Source organism: Spermophilus citellus, assembly GCF_964194105.1.
Source record: "Spermophilus citellus genome assembly, chromosome: 3".
Classification (NCBI taxonomy): domain Eukaryota; kingdom Metazoa; phylum Chordata; class Mammalia; order Rodentia; family Sciuridae; genus Spermophilus; species Spermophilus citellus.
In genome coordinates, this window is record NC_138184.1 from 143055490 (window position 1) to 143081718 (window position 26229).

At 40.3% G+C, this 26229-nt stretch overlaps 1 protein-coding gene across 1 annotated transcript in view; it reads left to right on the forward strand.

Annotated features, from left to right (window-relative positions):
* Window positions 1–1441: 1441 nt before the first annotated feature.
* Window positions 1442–26229, forward strand: part of CPVL (carboxypeptidase vitellogenic like) — a gene marked incomplete at both ends in the record, with an annotated part of 126950 nt that continues 102162 nt past the window's right edge. Inside the window, 3 exons of the mRNA XM_081288182.1 lie at window positions 1442–1471; window positions 16863–17049; window positions 24654–24772. Coding sequence (XP_081144308.1) covers window positions 1442–1471; window positions 16863–17049; window positions 24654–24772 — 336 coding nt within the window. The remainder of the gene's footprint in view (window positions 1472–16862; window positions 17050–24653; window positions 24773–26229) is intronic.

A 26229-nucleotide genomic window follows, 5' to 3' on the forward strand; every position in this document is an offset into this window, starting at 1 on the left:
ATTCTAGATAGTCGTTGTCTTTAACTTGGCCAGGTTTGATTACTGGTGAAAATAATTTTTTAGACATTCTGGAGCTATCCTTTTTTCTTTCCTTTTGGAGACTTCATATACCATTACTCATCTTTCAAAAAGACTTTTTGGCATAATTTTGTACCTGTATGGTTCTTTGGGGAGGAGGTAGCTTTGATCTCGAGAGATTCATTCTCTCACCCATTTATTCATTTAATCAATATTTCTCTCAATGTTTGATAATGAAAATGTTCAAACATTCAGAAATGTTGAAAGAATTTTACAGTATATATCTACTCTCTCCACCCCACCTAGATTGCATTATCTTTCAACTGCTACTGATTAGTTTCTCCTACTGGTCTAGAAGTATATTTAATAAAGCTGTAAAAGGCAGAGTAAGGTCAGGGGAGGAGGAAGATTTTGATTTGGACCGAAGCATAATTTGTGAAGGGGTCATGTGACTTTGTTTTGGAAAGTTATGTTGGAGTCTCACTGTGGAGGACACTGAATTTCATGACAGGAAGTTTATATGTTCTTCCGTTTGTAGTTAGGAGCCATTGAAGGCATTTGAGAAAGAGGATGTCATGTGTTTTAGAAAGCTCATTCCAATGTCAGCATTAGGAGGATCTGAAGTCTGAGAGATGTTAGGAGGCTTTGCAAATGCAGCGGTTATGTTGTGAACAGAATGGGTTGCAGAGAGAAGATAAAGAACACAGGTGGGACTTCAGAACTGACTTGAGGTGTGGACCACTGGTGTCAGAACTTGGGCATCTGCGGTAATAGTGGGGTCTCTACGGTGTGGTCCCTATATAAAGAAGTCAGAAGAGGAGGAAGTTATAGACACTGTGGGATTCCAGGGATTGCTTGGAGTAAGAATATTGTCTTGAAATGCCGGATATCAGTGTCAAGACTGAACAAACAAAAGGAAAAAGCAATTAGTGCTCAGGTATGAGAATGTTTAGAAAGAGGGAAAGAAGGACAAGAACTGATTATATGGTGTTTTTGGAACAGAAAAAGTACAGGTGTTCAGTTATCAGTATTTTAATGACTCTTCTGTCGTCAGTGTTCAATTCTTCTTAATAACTTACAAAAAAAAATAACTTACAACAGTCACTAACAAAAAAACAAAACAAAACAAAACAAAACAACCTCCCTGCTAATAGAGTGGAATAAGTCTTTCCTCTCCTTTATAAGAGGTGCAGAAAAAAGCTGAGGAAGGGGGAAGGAAGAAAGTTAATATTTTTAATATAGGACTTTTAGAGTATGTAGTGCTTTATTCATGTAAACCACTTCCAAATAGGAATTCAGGTAATTTAATGAATTCGTCTTATCTTTTCACAAGACAATGACCACTCTATCTGGAATCTTAGCAGCCTAACTGATGGCATCCATATTTTCAAAATGAAAACCTCAGGTGTGACCCTTATTCCAGATGCACAATCACCAAGACTTTGTCCAAACAGTAAGTAACCTAAATTCCTCCTTCCCTTCCACTTTAATCCAAGAAGTGTGGTTGAAAAAAAAATTCAGCTCTGTAAACTCATTATAATTACCACTTGCAAGACAAGTGAGATTAGATTTATTTAGAATCTGTTGTGTTGCCAAGGATTGTTCCAAGATCTCAAGTATATGGTGAGGGCAGGGACTGTCTTTTGTTACTATGTAGTAGAAAAATATGTATGTATCATCTCATGAATCCCTCACCATCACAATGAAAGGCAGTTTGCTTCCACTCAGAATGCAAGTACTTTACCTAAACATACAGGGTTTTAAGTGGCAGAAAACACATTTGAAGTAGTGTGTGCACACTCTCAATCCTTCATACTGCCCAAAGGACTAACCTCTCTCAGAAATGCCAGGCCTGCATTGTCTTTCCAAATGCTTTCCAACTCTGTGCCAGGCACTGTTGGGCGTTTGCACGTGTGGTTTCCTTGCTGGGGCTACCCTGGTTTGGGAGATGGTTCAACAAGGAAGCCCAAAGCAAAATTGCATAATTACTTATTATGGGATGTCTGCCCTCTTGTCCTGTATTATTTTCACCCTATTTCTTAAACTCTGCCCAAAGGACTAACCTCCCTCAGAAATGCCAACCCCCTAAAAGTGACACGTTCATGAAAACTTCCTCCTTCTCTGTTTAATAAGTACTTCATTAATTTCCTTAAGCTCATACCTTCAATCCTCATTGTTTGAAGGGTAAAATGGAGAAAAATTAATTTCTGTTATTTGTATTTTCTTGCCAAACTCATGTCTTTCCCCCAGCATCCTGTGTGTGTGTGTGTGTGTGTGTGTGTGTGTGCATATCTAAGGTTGCTTCTTTTTATTTATTTTCCCTTCCATGTGAGGATTTTGGAAGGAGAGTGGGACAGGATGTGGGCCCATAGCAAGGTTACTTCTGTAGACTTTGGTAGACATAAGAATTGAGCTGTTTCTTCAATTCTTGTTTGATGAAGTTACAGGTTGCCAGTTGCATCGTGGGCAATGGCGTTTGTGGGATCATGAACCAATGGGGACTTAACGAGAGCAGGGTTTGTGGGTAGTGGGTTATAGAGATAAGCCTTGGAGCCCTATTATAGCACTTACCCAATCTTCCTGGAGTTACTGGGTTTTGTGCATACGTCTGCCTTCTTTTCTAGAATGAGGGCTCCTTGAAAGTAGGTGCTCTCTCTTTTTCATCCTCATAATTCTGGCAAAGTACTTCACCCTATAGGATATGTCCAGAGAATCTCTAATGAACGGAGTGCTGTTGGAGAAGACAAAGTTACTTTCATGGCGAAAAATGGAAGCGCCTGGTTATTTGAACGGACCAAGAGATGTTTTTGTTCAGTGCTGAGGGAGGATAGGAGGGTTGCAGGGAAAGACCTGGCTGGGCAAAAGCCCATTAGCTCCTAAGTCAGGCAGAAAGACATGAAGAAAGTCAAAGGCACATCTGGACTCTATGAGTTTTGCACTTGACACAAGGGAAAAATGGCAGCCACAATCAGTTCTGAAAGTGAAGACTATTCCTGACCGAGTTTCTTGGTGAAGGATATTATTCTCAAGCAGCTAATCAACTGGAAATAATTTGTATCATGTTATTTTGTTTCTCCCCTTCCCCTTCTCAGTGTTGGATTATTTGTGGAATTTACTTGGCTTGGAAGACAGTGACCTTCTTGTGCCACTGTGACCCAGGACCTCCTGAACTGGCAGAAGGCAGTGCTTGCTGTGGCATCAGGAGTTCTTCCTCAGTTACCATAAACACGTACCTAAGTGTCAGGGCCTGAAGAATCTAGACTTTGTTTCAAAGGAAACTGGCTGGAAGCCACTGATTGAGAATTTGCTGACAGGGATTGGTTTTTAAAAATCTGTGCTCAAAATATATGTAATTGAACCAGTTTTGTGGCACAGACCCCAAAATAGCCTTTCTTAGGGACTTGGCTTTACATATACTGACCCAAGTGTATGGGTTCAAGGCCTCAGAGTGAGCTTTGGAGCTCGCTCTCTCATCAGGGTGGCCTGCACAAATCAACACTATGACTCACACCCTACAGCAGTTTTATCTGATCTTCTTGGCTGCTGTTTTAAATCATAGAAATTCCAAGCTGGGAGAGGATGTTGAGAATTATACTGCCCATCTAACCTCTTTACAAATTCAGGAACTGCAGTCCAGAGGGAGGAACAAATTGACTGACCCAAGGATACACCTGTTGACACAGTCACAGCTGGGACTTGAACTGGTGTGCGTGCAGGAATTGTGGCAGAGGGCTTTCTTGTGTGTCTCAGAACAATATGGAGGGCCTTAGTTCCCCTGCATGGTCTGACTTTATTTTCTCTTCTCTGTATATTTTATGGACCCCCTTAACATTTCGGGTTTTTTCAGTACACTTTTCATGTGGGATGTTAAAGCTCACTGATCAAAGACCAGTAGGAATACACTTGTAATGGCATAAAGTTAGTTTTCTTAGTTCCCTTGCAACAAAGGAGCTCCCAGACCCTGAGGTTTGGGGAGCTAGGAGGAGGCCTCCTCCAGGCATGGCCTTGCGCTATGGGAGTCAAGGGAGGAATCCATCGGGGGAATTGGCTGATGACAAGTTGCCTGGGAAGTTGGGCAACTAACTTTCTCAGAAGTCTCCGTTCAGGAGGTGGGAGGGACCCTCAAACCAATATCGTTGGTAAGAAAACAGCAGTAACTCAGAAGAAAGGATTGCCAGTCATTTTATAAGTGTGATCTTGATTGTGTAGAAATACTGCAGTTTTCTGCTAGGAGCATCTCAGTCTGATCAGGAGCAAGTCCAATTTGTACTTTCTTGGGGATCTTATTCTCTCTCTTTGTTTCTGTCTATCTGTCTCTCTCTCACTCGCTGTCTCACGCACACACAGACTCACCCAGATCCCATAGATGCTAATTAAACTCATGGCACAATCTAGTACTTGGAGATCTTGGTGGTACCATCATTCCCCCACCCCTAGTCTAAGTCAGATGGAAGTCAGGCAGATTCTTTGTTCTATTTCAGCTGTCCCTTTTCATCACTCACAGGGCTCTGCCTGTTCTCCCTTCTTGGTATTTTCCAACCTGCCCTGACCATCCTGTGGTATTGCCATTTCCCCACCTTCATTCAAGCTCCCATCATCTTTGTTGGGGATCACGATGAAGCCTGCTAACTTTCCAGCCCAGGCCTGTCCTTGCACTACGGCCATGATATTCTTATCAAAATGTCAAGCCCTTCAACCGTTCCTAGTCACTAAGGAAAAAGGTAAATTTCTTAGCACATCTTACAAGACGCTGCATGACCAGCCCTCCATTGACTCCTCTAGGTTCTATTCTGTTCCTTCTTCATTTCCTCCATGTGCTGTGTCCTGCCTCTGGATTGGTTACCTGTTGCTGCCTAACACTTTTTTAAAAGGCATAAATCCATTCCCCCACCTCTGCGAATCAGAGCAACAACACCAAATGAGGGGAATGGCGAGATTCACTTAGCTAGGCATTGAGACCAAGGTTGGAAACTTGCCTAGAGATTTACAGTAGTCCAAGCAAGAGTTGACAAGGACTGGATTAGTCTGAAGATGTAGGGATAGAGAGAAGCCGGTGGGGGTTTGAAAACCATATAGGAAATTCAGTGGGTGATTGCTGCGAGAAGCAGCAAAGGGTAAATAGACAAGTCAGGAATAAATCCTAAGTTCCTAGCTTTAGGATTTGAAAGCATACACCTATTTCCAACCTAGACAGAAAACAGAGAAGGAAGGATAAGTTCAGGGAAAAAGATAATACATTTGGTTTTTGAGTTCTTAATTATTTTTAATCTTTGTCAATACAATACATATATATAGGTGAAAATCTGAGTAATAGTTCTCATAATAAACCCATCCTTCATTTATCTCTGAGACTTCCTCCTATATTTTCACCTATTATAGTGCTTTTACCTGTCATTATATTTATCTCCAAATTCTGTTTTTGTTTTGTTTTTGTTTTTGGTACTAGAGATTGAACCCAGGGGCACATAACCACTGGGCCACATTCCCATCCCTTTTTTGTATTTTATTTATAGATAGAGTCTTACCAAGTTGCTTAGGGTCTTGCTAAGTTGCTGAGGCTGACTTTGAATCACAAGATCCTCCTGCCTCAGCCTCCTGAGCCACTTTCATTGTTGTTAGATGGAAAGTGAGCAAATGGTTTGCAGAGAATGCAAGCAGAACATAAAGGAAACAAACCAATTCACATTACAGAACAGCGAAAAGGAAACAGAACACAATCCTTTTAGTTAAAGTCATGACACAATCTAGTACTTGGAGATCTTGGTGGTACCACCATCTACCCACCCCAGTCGAAGTCATGCATGCAGCTTATCTCCAATTTCTAAGTAACCTGCCTAGTCCTGTTTTCTTGTTAGAAAATTGTACTTTTTGTTACTTTGAAGTGTTTTCTATTCAACTCCTATTCAACAAGGTGAGAACTTAGCACTTTTATGTACTTTATCTTCCAACTTACCCTGATTATAGAGTTTTCTTTCTTTCTTTCTTTCTTTTTTCTTTTTTTTTGCTAAGTCAATATCTAATGCTCAATATCTTTGCTCATGACTGAGCCAAGTAGCTTACTATAATTGCAATCCCTTTCTTGAACATTTTAATATACCCTTTTTACAATTGCCTTTTTTTGGATTTTTTTCCAAATGCTCTTTAAAAATGACATTCTGTTGTTTACTAAATGCAATGACTTCTCTGACCTCCTTAAGAATGTGTGTAATTTTCCCCCAAGTTATTCTGCTTGGTGCATTGCTGTTACTTCTGAGGGTTTTTTTTTTTTTCCCCATGTAGTTCCTTTTGCATTTTCTTCCCAGTTGGCAGTTTTCCTGTGGTTCCTTGCAATCTGTTTATGTAAGTGTGAGAAACTAAATTGCTGGTTGGAAGCTCCATTGTGTTGAAGGGACCTGTCAACAGTTAGTTGTTGGATTCCAATGCATTTCGTCAGAAGACCCCATGTCTGCATTTCTAGGATCCAGCCCTTGTAGGAAGGAATCCTGCATAGGGTGAGGAGGAGGTGTATGGTCCTGGTTGCCAAGTTAGCACTCCCTGTTCCAAGGCTGGGGGATGTTGGTGTGTAGATTTAGTTTTCAGTAGGGTTGCCTCTTCTTCACTATTTCTCACAGTTCCAGGTCCAGACTGTTTCTGGTTCAATTTTCTGAAGAATAAGTTTTCTATAGAATAAGTTGTTCCCCTGTTCTGTTAGCAGGAGGAGAGACCCTGAGGACCTGTCAGTGTTGAGGGACATCAGTTACCTCTGCTTCTGGCTTCAGGCTTCACTTAGCACTCTGCAGTGTCCAGTACTTTCCATTTTGAGCCTTTCCGCTGTTCTGCAATGTGAACTGGCTTGTGTTTCATTTACGTTCTGCTTGCATTCTCTGCAAACTATTTGTTCACTTTCCATCTAACAATAACGAAAGTTTGATCTGCCTCATTTACTCTTGTCTCTCCTGTTTTCTTGGGTCATGGACTTTATACCTTTTTTATTATTTTAAAATTTTTAGTCGTAGATGGACACAATACCTTTATTTTATTTATTTACGTGGTGCTGAGGATCGAATGCCGTGCTCCACGTGTGCGAGGCAAGCGCTCTACCATTGAGTCACAGCCCCTGTCCTGCTTTATACCTTTTAAAAATGTCTTTACTCTCATTTTAGGGAGGTTTCATGTGGGAAGAGAAATAAATAAGTGCATTTATTTCACCGTTTTAGCAGAAGGATTGGGTTCTGTTTCAAGGTGTTGAATTTAATAAACCCTCAGGACATCAGGTGGAAGTGTCATGCTGGCAATTAGATTGATGAACCTGAAGCTTTAAAGAAGAGCTGATCTGAGTGGTATCAGCAGACAGTCATAGTGGATGACCACCCTGGAGAGTGTGTGGGGGGTGAGATAAGCTGTGGATAGGGATGAAAACCTGGCTCCATAATTAAAGGCAAGGTAGACAAAGAGGAAACTATGAAAGAGAAAATTCTAGAAGACCCATGAAAGCACATATTACAGAAGACAAGTCAGTGATAGAGATATAATAGGGGCAATGGGAACATGTCAGAAAAGTCAATTATAGGCTGAAATGTTTGTTTTGAATTTGGAAATATGGAGATCATATTAATGATCAATAATTAGATTATAGCAAGATGTTATGGACAGTTGTTAGAAGGCAGCAAGAAACAGTGAAAGTATATATATTTTCTTCAGAAACTGCTGACAAAGCAATACTAGAAATTATTTCAGTGGCTTAAGAACCAAACAAACCAGTCCGTGGGTTTGTTCTCTTGTCTCCATCTTGGATAGCTGCATGTTAGATTTTAAAATCCTCAGTGAGGAGATTCAATAAGTGTATGCCCTTTGATTAGGCACATGTAGATATTTTGGTTGGTTTGGCTTTATAGTTCCTTTCCCATGCCAAACTATTCCTCATCATTCCCATATGAGTCTTAAGATTCTGCATATAGTAGTTGAAGTCGATACATTTGTGTATATGATGAAAAGTTCTAAGATGCTCTGTATTGCTGAAACCCATTTAATTTTACTTAATTCAGAATTTCCCAAACATTTTTCATTTATCTTGTTGTACTAGATTTCTATAAAGAACCTTGTGAGAAATCCTGGCTTACAACAAGGCCAAACATATCTTACTTAAGCAATCAGTCTCTCTTCCCTTTTCCAGTTTCTTGCTAACCACTCAAAAATTTCACTTAAATGCCTAACAGGAAACTTAAAGTAGAACTCTTGGGGCTTTGTATCTTCCCCCTCCATCCCAACTCTATCCATGGTGTCCCCAAATTCCATTAGTGGGCTTTACCATCCATGTATTAGTTTCCTAGAGCTGGTTTAACCAAAGACTACAATTTGGGCAACTTGAAACAATAGAAATTTCTTTCCTCATAATACTGGACTATGGAGAAGTCCATACATGATGTGTCAGCAAGTACACACACTCTGAAACCCTTAGGGGAAAACTCTTCCTGCTTCTTTTACCTTTTGGTGTTTAGCAGTGATCCCTGGCATTTCTTGGCTTGTGGATGCACCTCTCCAGACTCTGCCTGTGTTGTTATATGGCTGTTGTCTTCTTCTGTGCTACTCCATTTTTGTTGGTGTTCTCTGTATTTCTTGCTGCTTCTTATAAGGAAATGAATCATGTTGAATTGAAGTTCCACCCCACTCCAGTATCACCTCATCCTAACAACACAGTTTAACTCATAAACGATGCAGTCACTTTGCGAGGTGGGGGTCTAGATTTTTTTTTTTTTGCTATGACTTGAATGTCTCTCAAAAAATTCAAAGACTTAATCCCTAAATTCATGTGAATGATTTTTGGAGGTGGGGTCTTTGGAAGGTAGTTAGGGTTAGATGAAGTCATGAGCATGGGGGCTCCTGTGATGTCATTAAGGCTTTATAGAAGAAGAGTAGGAAAGGGGCTGTGGCTGTGGCTCAGTGGTAGAGCACCACATAAAAATAAATTAAAAAAATAAAATAAAGGTATTAAAAAAAAGAAGAGTAGGGGAGACCCAAGCCAACCTGCTCACTCTGTCTGACCGTGCTATGTCCTGTGCCATGTTGTGATGCAGCAAGAGGGCCCTTCCTAGATGTCTACCAGATGCTGGTGCCATGCCCTTGGACCTCCCAGCCTCCAGGGTCACCAATTAATTCCTGTTCATTATAAATAATCCAGTCTCTATAAATAATCCAGTCCAGGTGGACAAAGACAGTTGTCATCTCTGTTTTTCCTCTCAGTCATTATATCTTACCTACTAACCAATACTGCTGGGTCTGCCTTGAAAATGCAGCTGACCATTTCTCACCAGCTCCATTGCTACTCACTGGAGCAGCCCCACCCTCTTGCATCGCTCCTGAATCATTTCATTGGACTCCTAGTCAGTGCCCTACTTCCATTCTTATTCTTCTAACATCTCCCTGCCGGATAGCAGCCACTTTGATCACTTTATGAAGAGCATCAGACAATATTACTCTTTTGCTATAACTCTCCAGTCGTCTCCCATTGTTAATCCTTATGCAGACAGAGAAGCCTACAAGTTTGAGCACTGTCCCTCTCTCCCACCTTATCATGAGCACCCCCTCTTCCATTTGCTGTGCTCCCAATAGCCATCAGGCAAGCTTGTTTGCACCTGAAGGATTTCACACTTTCTTCAAGGCTGGTTCTTCCCATTCCCAGGCCATCTACTAGAAAAAGCATTTTCTGACCTTTGTTAGTCCAGATGCTCTTCTGAGAGTACACAGAGTAGGGTGCAGGATTTAGATGTTTCTCCAACATGTGTGTTGCAGGAATAAAAGTCACAGAGTATATGATACAGAATTGTTATTAAGATTGCACAAGAGCCAGGCTTGGTGGCACATACCTATAATCCCAGAAGCTCAGGAGGCTGAGGCAGGAGGATGGTGAGTTCAAAGCCAGTCTCAGCAAAAGTGAGGCCCTAAGCGAGAACCTGTCTCTAAATAAAAGATTTTTTAAAAAAGGCTGGGGATGTGACTCAGTGGTTGAGGGTCCCTGAGTTTAATTCCCTGGTACAAAAAAAAAAAAAAAAAAAAAAAAAAAAAAAAAAAAAAAAAACGATTGCATAGGGAAAGACTTTCCTGGTCAAATGTTGTTGGTTTGTGAAATACTGGGCTTTAAGTAGGACTTCTCAGAAACATAGTAGTTTAATTCTGTGGGGATATATATGTAGTAATTACAAAGTTACCTGACCCCAGTAGCACATTTTGGGAAATCCTGCTCTGGGGGCTATCGTTTGGTCTTGGGAGGCTGATTAGGACTGGCCATTGTAGGGAGGACAAAGTCATATCTTTTCCTTGCCCAGCACAAGTTTCAAGGCTGAGACCCCCTATAATATAAACAACAATAGATGAGCAAGAGAAGAGCATAGAAAATTTATTTAACAAAGTTTTAAGTGACAAAGGAACCTTCAGAAAATGATGACCCAGAGACCTGGGGAAAGCTGTTTATTTTTATGGATGGTCATGCAGAGGTATGACTGGAGGGCAGAAGGGTAGGATCTGATGGCAATAAATTGGGGGGCTGGGGGAGTCGGCAAGTCCTGTCCAGATCCCTTTGGGCTTCTCCATGTGGCATTCTTCTGGAACCAGTCTGGAAAGAAGGTCTTTGGCGACCTACTTTCAGGCAAAGTGAGTCAGGAAATTCTTTTCTGATCAGCTTTTAGGAGTGAAGGGTGGGAGACGGTCAGAGACCTTCCTGCACCAATTCTGTTGGCTTAGGGTAGTCAGTGTGCCCAGGTGCCATATTTTAAGATGCCACCTTCTGAGCCCTGAGCCTTAATTCTTTGCTCTACCACTTACTACTTATATGAACTTGGATAATTAATGTACATTCTCCTAGGATCAGTTTCCTAAAATCTACAGAATGGGATGATTATGGTGCCTACCTGGTAAGGGTTAGAAATTAAACAGGGAAAGCAATTAGCACAGTTCTTTGTCCATGTTCAGTAATTGGTAGTTATTACTGGTGTTATTATTGTGATGATATCTTTGATCATGATCTTTTTTTTTCTAGTACTGAGGATTGAACTCAGGGGCACTCAACCACTGAGCCACATCCCCAGCCCGAATTTGGTATTTTATTTAGAAATAGAGTCTCACTGAGTTGCTTAGGGCCTCGTTAAGTTACTGAGGCTGACTTTGAACTCATGATCCTCCTGCCTCAGCCTCCCAAGCCACTGGGATTACAGGTGTAAGCCACTGTACCTGGCATGAGAATGATCTTTTAAGCTCAAAACTGTCACTAACATATTGAACTATGTCTGCTTTCACTTATCATCACTCTCATTCATTTCCTCTGGATTGTGTGAGATGTCGAGGCCAAGCTCTTTACAGTAGTGCCAGGTCACATGATTTTCTTGTCTTCTTGGTTCTTCTCATTCTCTGCCTGCCAGATAACTCTGGTTTGTCTCCTGTGCCCACAAGCCCAAGGATACTGCTGCAGAGATAGTGACACTAATTCATTAGAGAGATTAGGCACCACGGTCTCATGCCAGAGGTGTGGCCTGTGAGGAGCAGATAGGCCTGTAAGTGTCAGCGCAGTCCACCTTGTGTGTCACGGACATGTCCTCTCTGGGAAGAGTGCTTCAAATATCAATTTTAGAAATTAAAATGATGTCTTCAGGAAGATGAATAGTGGGTCCCTCAGAATAAAAGTCTTCTTTTACCATTTGTTTGTATGGAAATTCTTTTTCACAAAATAGCTGGAGTTGGGATTTGGGCTGGCATTTAATTCAGGGTTACACAATAGCCCTTTATTGCCGAATTCAAATGATTTGGATGCGCTTGAATAATCTTGAGAGGGGAACTGCATCTTTTTTAAAATAGAAGAACTACTTTTGTGTGTCTTTTATTACAGAATGCATGGAAGTGTCTATTACTAGTTGGCTTATTTTTTTAATATTTTATCATGTGGGATCTAAAGCAGTTAAAAATGTAAGGAAAATCAAATAACTATTTTAATTGTAGCTATAATGTTTATTGCATGAAACATCATTACTCTCTTGATTAGAGTAGTCTATAGTCTAAATTGGAGATGAAGATAAAGGGGGAGAACAGAAGCTGGTTAAAATGTTTGCCCTTGGTTTCTTTGTCCTTGACCTGTAGTTTCTTATTATTTTTTCACTGATAGAACGCACAGTTTCCAGTGACTTACTCAGGCTTCTTTTTGAGGCCTTCATATCTGGTATTTTACCTTTGCTTCACGCATAGAGGATAACTGGGCAGGACTTTTCCTGTGTCCCTTCTGGCCATCCCAGTTGGGATCCTAGTGTGAGCTAACGGAAAGTAGAATGCAGCTCATTTTACAAATAATGCACATGAAGCCAATATATGCAGGCAGGTGTTTAACAGCTGGATCTCTGGGGGGGAAAGCCCTGACACATGATGTTTGCTGATTTCTGAGATGTAAATACTGCCATCATCATAGATGTTGATCTACCAACATTGCTTCTGGATGCAGTGTTGAACAAGGATGTGCAGAAGCAAACTGTAATATAAGCAAACTTATTTGTAACTCTATGCCAATCAGATGCAAACACCATGACTCCAGATCATAGGTCATGCTAAAATGTATAAAGATTACTAGAAAATGATGAGTTTTTCAAGTACTTTTATTAAACCCACATTTAAAAATACAACTCATTCCAGGATAAGTCTTTATGTTTTAATATTTAACAATGGTTGTATTGACTAATTGGTTTGCAATGTTCCTGAAACTTTTGCAGGCCCCTCTTCTTAGGCTGGCTGTAGCACACTGAGTATGACTCAGACAAGTTGCTCTCTTGCCAGGGTGCACAAATGCATTATAGTACTGAACCTGGATTATTATAGCGTTGTTTCTAGAAATCAAACTTCTCTAGAAAAGTCTACCTGTTTCTTGTTTCTAGAGAAGTTTGATTTTTAGAGGGATTACTATAGGCTTCTATTCTTCAATAAGTCAGTAAGAGTCAGAATATTTGGATAACCAAAGGAGGGACAATGGAAATAAGATTAGGTTGAGTGCCATAAATGAATCCTGGCTTTGAGAGGTGGCCCAGCCACTCTCCAGTGATGTCAACTTGATTAAGTCAGCTACTCCTCTGGCTTTACTTTTCTAGTCCATCATTTGAAGGAATTGGACCACATGAACATTATTGTCTCATCAGGCCTAAAATAGTGTGGTTCATTACTTAGACCCATCAATTCAACAAAAATATTTATTCAGTGTCACTTATGTGCGTATTTGTTATGAACTCTAGGCAGAATTAAATACAAGTATACTATTAATTATTAATGTAGCAGCATCTCACCTTTATGAGGAGCCTTCTAATTTCCCAAAGAAGAAACATGATTTGAGTCTTTGAGGTTCTGTGGCTTTCGGAGATCAGGACACATCTTAACAGAATGTTGGAGAAAGAGCAACCTGTTCTAGAAGAGCAAACAGAACCTTATTCCTAGGAAACCCAAGAGGTCATAACCAGGTAGTAAAAAGTAATAGGGAACAAGCACATTTTTGCCATGTCTATCAGTTGCTTCACTTTAAGATAAAGCAAAAAATCAGAAAAACAACTTTTTTTTAGTTATAAGAGTAATTATTATAGAAAACTTATTTAATACTTGAAACTATTAAATAAGGAGAAAATACCACAAATCTAACCTAGTGTTCTTCTTTTCTTTACCTAATAGTTGATCATATTTTCTAAAGCAATCCCAGTAGAGTCATTTTAATTGCTGTGTATATAATTCCATCCTTTTGTGTATAGTAACTTACTTGTCTCATGTCTTATTGCTGAAAGTTTAACTTGTTGACAGTTTGTATTTTTCTGAAGAGCTCTGGGTTAAATAGCTTGGTTAAATATTTAAAAATTGCATATTGGATACATGGTTTCCATGGTTTCCAACTAACATTTGAGATTTAATAAGATCATTTTAGCACGTCAGATACTTTCAGACTTTATTGGATTCTGCTGGTATGGCTGGAGTTCACCTAGATTTTATTCTGTTTCTAAATATTTTTTAAGAGGACCATTTGGACTGAATCCTTGAAGATAATGGACTTGAACTGGAAGTAGCCACAATGTTTTCCTATTATTTCAAGCCGAGATGATGATGTATATGGTTAATACATTTTTTCTATCACTATTTGTGGGAGATAGCCTATTGTGTATAGGGTTTGTTAGTTTAGAAAGTGCTCAAGAAATGTTTAATAAAGAAAAATATTCAGGCTAACTAGGGTAAGCAAAAGCATTAGAGAAGGGTATGTTTTTTTTTTAAAAAACACTCTACTATTCATAATAGCATTCATTTTCATTAGGAGAGATAACAGGTACGTACCATTGAGGAATTGTGACTGTTATGTGAGAACCATGAAATGAAGTATGTTGTTGCTTTAATTCACCTACATGGGAAATTATGACTCAAATAACTATTTGATTAAATGTTAATGAGACCTACTAAATTGACCTAACTCTTACTTTTATGTATTTGATATACGTCAATTAAAACAAGACCGGTTTTACCTCTATCATATTTTGGCATCTTTGAGTCAACCTCTGCTTGCTAGGGAAGCTCTGCTGTGACTACTGTGGTTATTTAATTATTAATAATTTCCATTACAGGGGACTGGAGGTTTACAGCTAGAAGACTGAGAATAGATGGCAGGATTGGTTTCTTGTTTCTGCCCCCAGGAAAAATACCTCTTACTGGAAGAGATGTTTTCCATTATTTTTTAGCATCATACTCCGCCACCATCAGAATAGGATAGTGGATTTCAGGCATTTAGTAGCTATCCTATTAAAATATCAGTGTAACAAGTTCACATATTTTTAAAAATGTCTTAACCGTGCCATAGTGGTCATTACCCTTGAGCTCCTTGCAAACTTAATTTCAATTTCTAAATTCATTTTGTTCCTTATTATAGTCAGTAAGATGCAAAAACATTTATTTTCACTCCATACCATATTGGGTTGGACTTATTTACATTAAGTGTGGGGAATTCTATTAGGTTAACCCTGAGAGACATGACAAGGGTCGTATATTCAATCAAGTTATGATTATAAACTTTTGTGTTGATGGGAAAATGTGGCTGAAAAGCATTTTAAATTTGCAACAACTAGTATTTTCATATTATGCCAAATTGGGTTGTGTTAAGCATGTGGTTAATAGATTTTTTACACATTTTGTATTTTTGAGATGTTCTAAATGGCTTGGCATTTTAAAGCACTGAACAATCAAAAGCAGCCATTGTATTTGCATAATTGTATATTTCATTTTGCATCCAGAAAGCTGAGTGAATGGAGTATTTATTCATTTAAAATACTTTACTTAGAATTTAGAGCTAAGGATTTGGATCATACTTAAATAGCAGCAGGGTAATGTGATGGTGCTGGAGTAGCTATCACAATACACTCAGCAGGGTTGGGATTAGGATGGGACAAGAGGGTAATCTGCCTCTGGTGGAAAGATGAAGAGTATCAGAAAAACTCAGTAATCAAGATAAATAGTTATAAATATAAATATTTAAATATATAAATATAAATATTACTGCAATATTTGAAAACAATCCATATAAGGCCAAAAAAAAATCCATGACAGAAAAAAATAAGCCAAAATTCTAGATAAAGATGTTTTCTGACCCTGCTTCTATACCTCACTTCCTTCTCCCCCATCCTGGCCCTGACCTAGGTCAAGTCCTGGTTTCTGTACTTTCATGTCTCTGCATGAGATACTTAATTGAGTCAATTTTCCATATCTAAAATTGGCAATAATAATTCTGGATTTCTGCTGGGCATGGTGGTACATGCCTTTAATCCCAGTGGTTCAAGAGTCTGAGCCAGGAGGATCACAAATTTAAGGCCAGCTTTAGCAACTCAGCAAATTAGTGAGACCCTGTCTCAAGAAAAGGAAAAAAAAAGGAGGGGGGTGTTTCTGGGAATGTGGCTTAGTTGTTAAGAACCCCTGGGTTCAATCTCTAGTACCAAATAAATAAATAAATAATCCTGGATTTCCTGGTGGAGTTATTAGGAAATTCAATCAGCTAAAAATACAAGGGAAAGCCCATTATAAACATGATTTACATGTTTATGTATGAGTTTAAGTATATATACCATGATAGCTAGCCTAGGTGAGTACTCTAAGCTAATATCAGATTTGAAGGTCCTTGGCAAGCTGTGTGACTAATACATTTGGGAGCCTGACTTCTTGAGTTTGTATATCAAGTAACAAAAGGGAAGACACTTGGATGTAATGGCAGAGCCCTCCCTCTCTTACGTTTTGTGTTCTTGGATACAAAACTCAAGGATTCATTGAGATGGAGAAGACAACCAGAAATCCATTGCTTATTTTACTTTTCCTGCAAAGCTCATCTGAACAGCCAAAGTTTGGGCTTTGCTCAGCTGTCCCACGCACTAGTGAAATTCCGTATTTTGTCCCACCTCTCTGAGTTCCACCCACCTTTTGTTCATGTTAATTTTGATAAGATGTCACCTGTGCCTGCAATCCTTTTCCCTTCTGATGTAGCATACCATGCTCTATCCCTGTTTGGTGACAGTTATGAAACCCGTGTCTTCATGCTTTAGCCGATTTTCCCTTGAACTTATTTCCACACCACATTTTAAAAAATGTAAATTGTCCTCCAGTTACACTGTAAATCCCTTGAAGGATTCCCCTGTAAATGGCCAGGGCAGGATGGGCAGGGACTGGGCCTGTCTTATTCATGGTGATGTCCAAGTTGCTCAGCCTACCATCTTTCTACACAATGGCATTTTCTTTTTACGTGAATAAATGAATTGTCTTGCATGTTAAAAGTCTAGGTAAATATTTACTCTCTGGATTCACTTGTGGAATGTAACTGTTTTCATTCATCCTAGACCCCTGAAGGACCGGGTTGCACCATGTGGAAGGTGATTGTTTTGTTGGCCCTGCTTACATTCAGCCCTTGTGATGGGCTGTTTCGCTCCTTGTACCAGCGTGCCCAGGTTTTCCAGCCTCCTAGGGGAGATACAGGACAGCCATTATTTCTTACCCCTTATATTGAATCTGGGAAGATCAAGGAAGGTGAGTTTAAATCAGCAAACCACTGGTATACTTTGAACAGTCTGGGAGGTTTTTTTCCCTTTCTTTTTAAACAATTATCCCACAGGACATAAAACACATTCCAATATCTTTACTTGTTTTATGTCAAATATTAGTGACTTGATGCTGTATATTGTCTTAATTTTTAGCTAAAATGAGAGTTAGAACTGGATTATTTATATATTTATTATTTATATTTATTAGTGGCAGCATTTGCATTTCTAAAACTAGCGGGTGCCTGACCCCCAATGGGCCCTTGACAAGGCTGCTGTTAACGTTAAAACTTACTACCTGGGGGCTGGGATTGTGGTTCAGCAGTGGAGCGCTCGCCTAGCATGGGCAGGACCCAGGTTCGATCCTCAGCACCACATAAAAAAAAAGTAAAGGCATTGTGTTGTGTCCATCTACACCTAAAAAATAAATATTAAAAAAAAACTTATTACCTGTCCATCAAGCATTCTGCCTAAACTCAGCAACCCAGAGAGGTCTTCCTACTTTGTACATATGAAAACTAAAGCAGAAGGAGCTCCAGTGACTTACCAGAGTTCACATAGACACTGGGTAACCGAGGTGTCACCTCCATTCCCTCCACTTGACTGTGCCCTGTCACCTGGCAAGTGACCCACCCAGACTAGACCTTGGTTTCCTCGTTAATAAGATGGAGATTTAATAACTCTCCCAACTTGCAGGGATGTTATGAGAATTCAATGAGAAAAAGCACCTGAAAATTCTTTGATCTTATAAATTGCCCTCTAAACACTAATGTTTGCGAATGGATTTATTTTATAGATCGTGGCTTTTTCTAGTATTATTGTTAATAAAAAGAAAGATGTCATTTGATGTTATCAGAGACTAAAGTTGATGACCCACATCTCCCCTTATGTTTTCTTTGTACTCAGGTAAATCAAGGTATAGATGAGTGATTTAATCTCAGTAGATTCCTGAACTCTGAAGTAGCTTACAAGCAGCTATTTTGAGGAGCTACTTGTAAGGAGAAGCAGAGAGATGGGGTGTTGGTCAGTGGAAGCAATGGGGTCAAGGAAGCTTCTTGAAGAGGGCAGGGATAATATGCACAAATGAGGAGAGCAGGAGCTGGGCGGGGGGAATGAGGAATCCCTTGGTGGAGACTGTGGTTAAGTAACGGAGACCTTGGTGGAACATGCTCATCCCTAGTCTCAGGGGCTAAGGCTGAGTCTCCTCCTGTGCTGGTAGATGGAATGGGAATGGATGGTCCTGGAAAGTTTAGGAAAACTGTTAAAGGTTGAAAACAAATCTGAGTATTCTATAAGGAAGTTTAAAAGGAAACAATTTTCTTTTCACTTGAAATGTTTTCAGCCAATAGGATGTCATCATTTTTTGTTTTAAAATCCAGATGTTCTCATATTTTAAGGGTTGAAGTTCTGCTTATGTGTCCTTTTCTGAAATACACATTGGCTCCAGGTTTCACCATCTCTTTCCTAAGGAAAGGTGGAAAAACTTTGACAATGTATTCAGTATATTTCTAAAAAGGACTCATTTTCACCTGATGTAGAAAAGCTACAAGATTGTTGCCTGAGGCTGATTCCTTAGGAAGTGTGTGAGGAGGCATTGAATCATTCACCCAAGCCCAAAATTGGATCACATACCTATACTTCAGCTCCCTTCATTACTGGACACTGATGACTTAGGCTACATTCACTAATGATAAATCAAAGCAAACCACTTAAGAGGAATCGGGGGCTAGAGTTGTAGCTCAGCAGTAAAGAGCTTGCCCAGCACGTGTGAGGCACTGGGTTTGATTCTCAGCACCACATAAAAAACATAAATAAAATAAAGCTATTGTGTCCATCTACACTAAATATATATAAAAAAGGATTTGAATAACCATGATAATCAATTTAGTAGGATTTCTTCCAATCCACACATGGGGAAATTGAGACTCAAATACCTGACCTGATTTACTCAAGGGGATACAGGTAATAGAGATGGGCTAGAATAGATGATGTAATGCCCAAATCTTCTGATTTCTGCTGTGTTTTGCCTGTTGTAGTTATTTTCCTTTGTTTAAAAGCTTGGGGTTTTCTAAAGTGATCAGATGTGCACACATGACATAATTAAGGCACTGTACACTGAAGCATCACATCTGAATTAGGTGTGCTGGAAAATTGAAGAAGGAAGCTGTTGGTGGACATAATCTAGGGAGAAAATGATAATGGTAGCTATATTAGTAAAAATAATAATTAATATTTAGTCATTATATCCCCAGTACCTAGCATAGTACCTGTATGTCATAAGCACTTAGTACATATTTGCAAATTGGAAAACATTTTTTTTTTTTTTGTCCTGGGGATTGAACTCAGGGGCATTCAGCCACTGAGCCACATCCCCAGCCCTATTTTGTATTATATTTAGAGACAGGGTCTCACTGAGTTGCTGAACGCCTCACTTTTGCTGAGGCTGCCTTTGAACTCACCATCCTCCTGCCTCATCCTCCCAAGAGGCTGGGATTACAGGTGAGTGCCACCGTGCCTGGCCACAAATTTAAATTTGAGTCCCAGCCACATGTCAGGCATTGTTTTCTACATCCATTAGCTTATTTAGTCCTTGGAGCAATATTAATGAAGAATGTGAGCTGGGTGCTGGGTGCGGTGGAGCAGGCCTATGATCCCAGCAGTTTGGGAGCCTGAGGCAGGAGGATCACGAGTTCAAAGCCAGCCTCAGCAAAAGTGAGGAGCTAAGCAACTCAGTGAGTCCCTGTCTCTAAATATAATACAAAATATGGCTGGGGATGTGGCTCAGTGGTTGAGTGCCCCTGAGTTCAATCCTGGGTCCAAAAAAATAAAAAGAATGCATAATTATTGTTACCATTTTGTAGATGAGAAAAATGAGTCTCAGAGAAATGAAGTATCCTATCCAGAGCTATAAAGCTCTTTAGTGGCAGAACCAGAATTAGAACCTGTGCCTGCCAACCCCAGAACCCCATGCTGTGAAACCCTGTGCTGCATGATCAGCTCCAGACTTGAGGGTATGTATGAAAATTTGAGTAAATAGTGAAAGGTCTGTGCCCCCTGAATGAGGAAGACAGCTTAAACAAAGGCATTCAATGAAAGTGACCTTGGTGTGTCTGTGTCATAAATCTGGTAGAACCAAGTGAAAACAATATCGAGTTGTCCACATCTCTCCTGTTCCTGATTTTCTTGCCTATGAGCCCTCCTCAGTTCTGGGTACGAGCAGTAGAGGAGAAAGAATCCAGGGGGTATAGTTTGGTCTTCTGTCCTTCTGCACCAACCCTGGTAGATCTTCACCCTATGAGTGACAACGTTTAAGACACTGAATCTGTACGAAATGTCACTTTCTAAAGTTATGTTATGCAGTCAAAATCTTTGCATGGAATTTTAAGTGGCTGATCCAAAAGCTGGTACATCTGGGTATTCAGATGCAGCCCTGACAACATAATTAAGGATAATTTTATTCATCCGCTTTGCTGAAAGTTCAGGAAGCTCTGGACAGATGGTCAGATCACTCCCCTAAATCCCTTTTGTTTATTGAGTTTGTGAGAACCCTAGGAACATGAGTCTTGGTATCACAACTGAGCATTTTTGAGATAAACAGTAGTTCACAAAAAGACAAGGGAAATTTTTATTTTTTTAATCCCCAATTAGCTGGCTTAGTTTTATGTAATTGTAATTGCATGTTTACTTTCTCTGCAGCTAGAATAAATCCTTGTTCTCTGAAACAAGATGAATGCAGAAGACAGATTTTAGCATGTTTACAAACAGGGCGTCTCCCAAACTCTAAAGGGTATTTTGCTCTTGGGTCCTCTTACTCCTTATGGGCTGGTCACATTTCGTCTAGGAGGTGATGAGTGTTGGTGAACAGGACATGTTTCCTGATTAGCTGGATCCAGCCTGCCTTGGCCACACTCCGATCTTCCTTAAGTGTTAATATCACAAACACAGTGACAGCAGTAAATACCAATGAGGAAGTGAAATCACTTCAAAGAAAACCTCTTCCTTTTTGAAAAACTGTTTTAAAACATTTGTATGGTGAGTCATGGTGCCAAAAAGATAAAAACTCCTCCATCTTGGTAGGTTGTTTTCCACATTCCATTAATAGACTCTGGAAGGATGAACGGGACCTTTGAAAATACAAAAATTCCCATTGGTTGAAAGAAATTTTAATTGTTTTACTGTGATTTGATGAACAGGAATTTAAGATGTGAAAGGGGCCAAACACATCTTTATAGACTACAGGGAAGGCTTCTAAGTGTCTTCAAATACTAATGAAGTTGTCTTTCATTAGATTTTTTTTTTAATCAGGAATTGAACTCAAGGGCACTTAACCACTGAACTACATCCCCAGCCTTTTAAAAAATTTTATTTAGCGACAAGAGTCTCACTGAGTTGCTTAGGGCCTGCTGAGTTGCTGAGGCTGGCTTTGAACTCACGATTCTCCTGCCTAAGCCTCCTGAGCTACTGGGATTACAGGGGTGGAAGGAAACTAATCCTAGTATGGTGTCACGCGGCCTGGTATAGTTCATGCATTTATTTTCTCATTCATCCACCTACTCATTAATGTGCATTCATTAAGAATTATTTATTCAGTGTCTTAAGTTGTGAATCAGGATGCTAAATCCCAGGGGATATGAAGAGAAATAGAAAGAATTTCCTGCTTTCTGGCAGTTTGGAATGGAGGAGGGAAACCATGGAATGGACCTAAGGACAAAGTAGCAAGAGAGCAACTTTGGTGTTCCCAGGAGGGGAGGGAGGGGTGAGTCTCTGAACCTTCCCTGAGCAGGCCAGTGGACCCTGTGCTGTGCTGGCCTCAAGACAGATTGATTCAATCATCTCTCGCCCATATTCCATTCCCTCCAGCTCTTTTCCATTATATATTTTCTATTTTTCTCATTATACTTTGACCCTTCTCATTTTTCTCTGTCTTCTTTCTCAAATCCCCTCCTGACTATTTGCCTCTCTCTGGTCCACATCTCACCCATTTCCAAATGTTCAATTTTTATGTCTTTGTTCTCTTCCTCTCTCTCTTTTTTGGGTTGGGGGAGAGGTGTCTCTGTTTGACTTTGAGATTAATAGTTTTGCTAAAAATATTTCAAAAGCATTTTAAAGGCTGTCCAACCCTGGAGGGTGAGCTTTCTTTGGAGTAATTGAGAGTAGAAGCAGTGGAGAGGAGGTAATGACAGCTGGGGGGAAGATTAGAGGGGTCGAGGGAGGGCCAGCAAATACCTGGTTCCCAGAAATCTCTTTCTCCTACAGCTCTTCTCTACCCCCAACACCAGTTTTTCTTTTCTTTTCTTTTTCTTTTCTTTTTTTTTTTCTGGAGGGGTAGGTCTCATCGAGAAGAGAATGGTGTGAAACATAGAGTTTGGGAGAATTGGGCTGATCTAGGAAAAGGCAGGTCTTCCAGACTTCTAGATGTCATTTTGGGATGGTCCATGGGCTAGTGACACCCAGCCTTTATTGAACAGAACTTTCTTTGTGTCCAGCTCCCTGCTAGGCACGTTTGTAAGTACATTTTTCTTTTCTTTAATATTTATTTTTTTAGTTGTAATTGAACACAATACCTTTATTTCACTTATTTATTTTTATGTGGTGCTGAGGATCCAACCCAGGGTCTCACACGTGCGAGGCGAGCGCTCTACTGCTGAGCCACAAACCCAGCCCCCGTAAATGCAAATTTTCCATCAAATGCTCACAGAAAGCCATGGAATGCTTATCCACATTTTGCATCAAAGAAAAAAGGTTCCAAGATGAAGTAGCTTGCTGAGGGGCCTAGTGAGGACACAAACCCCAGGGGTGGCCAACTTGGAAACCTATCCTCCTCTTCTGTGCCAGCCCAGCACGACCCTCAGGCAACTGCCCCTGAAGACTTCCCTTATCCCCACCGTGACCTCTGCTCCCAGGTTCTCCTGTTCATCAGCAGATGTATTTCACAGATGATGGCTGTGCCCGCTGCAAGCCGGCTCCTCCCCACAGGTTTTGCACATGGGGAGTCTTGTATTCCTGTACCATCTGGAGCCCATCTTTCATAAAGGAGGAGCTGAAGCACAGCAAGGTTAAATGGCTGCTCCAGGGGTCACAAAACTGGCCCATTAGTAGTGCTAGAAACAGCAAAATACTAGGGAAAAAGAACTGTGTGTGCAAGACGAGTTTCCTCTTTGGGAGGCGTGCTCATTGTAAAAGAGGAGCTTGTGGTCTCAGAGCCACTTGTGCTGGTGAAAGGTCAACAACTGCTCTGGGGCTCAGGGCTCTGATTTGTAGTACCCATTCCATTGGGTGTAAATATTCTCACCAGGGCATTGATGTGGCTGAATGTGGGGATCAGCACTCAGCATTCCAGAGCCTGTGGGTTCTAGTCCACCACCAAAGCCATCTTTAGTTGGTGGCATGTAAAGCTTCCTTAGTTCCTAACCAGCCTCTAACTTTGTATGTGTCAGATATAAATAGCCTTTCTTGAGGCATAGACTTTTATTGGACATATTCTTTGTCTTGTCTCAGACTTAAGTAGCTTTTCTGGAGTAGTTAATCTTTATTGCACATCGCCACTGAAGGACTCTCATCTTCCACTCAGACATCCCTTTCTGCTTCCTCCTTCCACACCCTGATACCCACTTTCTGTTCCTTCTCCATGCCCTTCCTAATCACTGCTTCCCCTCTGCTCCCTGCTGCTTACACCTACTCACTAACTAATTGAGCAGCCCTGTAGTAGGTTGTGGGAAGGAACAAACCCTGCAGTTAAGTCTAAATCCCAGCTACACTGACTGTGTGACTTCAGGCAAGTTATTTAACCTCTCGGTGCTTCATCTTTCTTATCTGTAAAACTCCCATATAATGTAAGGCCCTTAGTATCACTGCCTTAGAAGTGTTAACTCCTCCAAGTATTTACTCCTGGGTGTCCTCAGCTGTCTGAGCTTCCTTCCCTCTTTCCCCGTTTCTGTCCTTGTCTGTTTGCTTGGTACTAAAGCCCGGAACTCTGCCTTCTACAACTGCCCCATTGTCCTATTTGGCTCTCTCTGAGTAGCCATAGGTCACCACCAGGCTCCCTGCCTGCCTCTTCCCTCCAGCTCCAACTACCCCTGGTCCTGTAGGCCTCTATCTGCTCCCTTGAATGGACATGGCAGATCTTTGCCTTCATGAGAACCAGAGTGTGGAGAACATAGGGCTCCCAGGACCCAGACCTTTGTGACCACATTGTTTTTCTTGTATATGACTCTTTGGGGTCAGGTAGCTTTATCCTGCTCCTCTCCATGTGGCCCAGTGTGAACACCTTAATTTACTCGCGATGTGATAATAGCTGGTTTTCTTTTCCCTCCTTCTTATACAACTCAAAATATTCACCCCCCCCCCCCCAAAAAAAAGGGGTTTGAAAATTTCACTTGCTCCTGGCTAAATTGTGTATGTGGAATATGTGGGATGGGTGGAGGAAGCTGGCATTGGCTGAGTTAAGTACCTGTATGCTAAATCCTTTGTGACTTCTCTGTTCACTTCATCCCCAATCTAGTACCTGGGTAGGTGAAGACTCGCCAAGACTGAGATAGCTCACCTTGTATATTTTTCTCTAATCTTCGGGTAAATTTTCTTTTTCCCCACTAGGAAGAAAACTGAGTTCGGTCACTGCTTTTCTAGGACTGAACATACACAGTTACTCTGGCTACCTCACTGTGAATAAGACCTACAACAGCAACCTCTTCTTCTGGTTCTTCCCAGCTCAGGTAGGTCTGTGAAGGTAGCCACCAGAAGGAACATAATGCTCAGGAGCTACCTGGGCACCATGGGCAACTCAGAAGACTGAAAGAGGAGGTTTGCAGGTTAGAGGCCAGCCTTAGCAATTTAGGGAGGGTCTGTCTCAAAAAAAAAAAAAAAAAAAGAAAAAAAGAAAAAAAAAAGAAAGAAAAGAAAAGAAAAAGAAAAAAGAAAAAAGAAAGAAATTACAAGGGCTGGGGATGTACCTCAGTGGAAAAGCACCCCTGAGTTTAATCTCCAGTACCATTACAAAAACAAATCAAAACAAACAAGCAAAGCTGGCTGTGCTGCTCACTGGAGAGTGGAAACATTAGCTTGCAGATCCATGGGGTTTATTTTTAAAAAATCTTTTTACATTTGTTTTTCCAAAAATAAGTGGAAGCAACTCTGTATGGCATTCCTGTTTATGGGCAGGAAACAAATGCTTGTGGAGGTGGAGGAAGTTCCACTTCTGAATTTCTTGTAGCCTTATTTGGAACATTAATATTACCACCTTCTTCTGCCACAGTCTTCTTCATATGCTTTTGTTATTATATTTTTCATAAAAATATTTGAGGTTGAGATGGGCATTCAAGATCCCAAGGAGGATAAGGAATGAGAAATTACCAAAATTAGCAGGAAACTCATGTCTAAGCATATATAAATTTAATCTATCATGACCACCCTTGCCTATGGGCTGGTTGGGTTACTCACCTCTCAAGTCCCTATAGACACAGATGGAAACATCTTTGTCATTCACCAGTACCATTTAGTGCAATTTTAATTCATAATATTCTTCTTCATGAACAAGGCACTTTTTTAACTTAGGGGTGTCATTGGAAGTGTTGTTATAGGCATTTAAATGCATAAACAAAATTTTTTAGCCCAACACAGACTAATTTTCTATTTTTATTTTCCAAATTGGATTTGCTTTAGAAGCCAGAGAAATCAAATAAAAAGCTATCCCTATGGAGGGTGGTGTTCATATTTGCATATAATTTGCATATAACAATGTTGCATATACATAATAATAATGTAAATTGCTTAATCCAGGGTCATTTGAAGTTAAATTGTTTTCAGCAGTACTGTCAGGTTATATTTTCATGACTTCATTTTTGCTTTCCTAACTATGTGAACTTTGGTGTAATTCATCCAAACTAGTCTATTGTGGGGTGGGGTGGGAATAGGTTATGTGAAAAACGTGAGAATTTTAGATGGTCTTTGGGCTCAGAGTAGTCATCAAATTGCCACCTTCTCTGGAAGACTTTCCTGGATCCTAGATAGAATTTATTTCTTCCTTGGTCTTACTGTAGAGTGAGGCAAGGAAGGTGCCTAGTGCATAAAATTTAAGGATACCCTTTCAGGGTGGAACCAGACCAAGGTCAGCCCCTAGCAGGAGTGCCTTCCAGTCTCCTGCAGGTGCTGCCCTCTGGTGGAACCCAGTTTC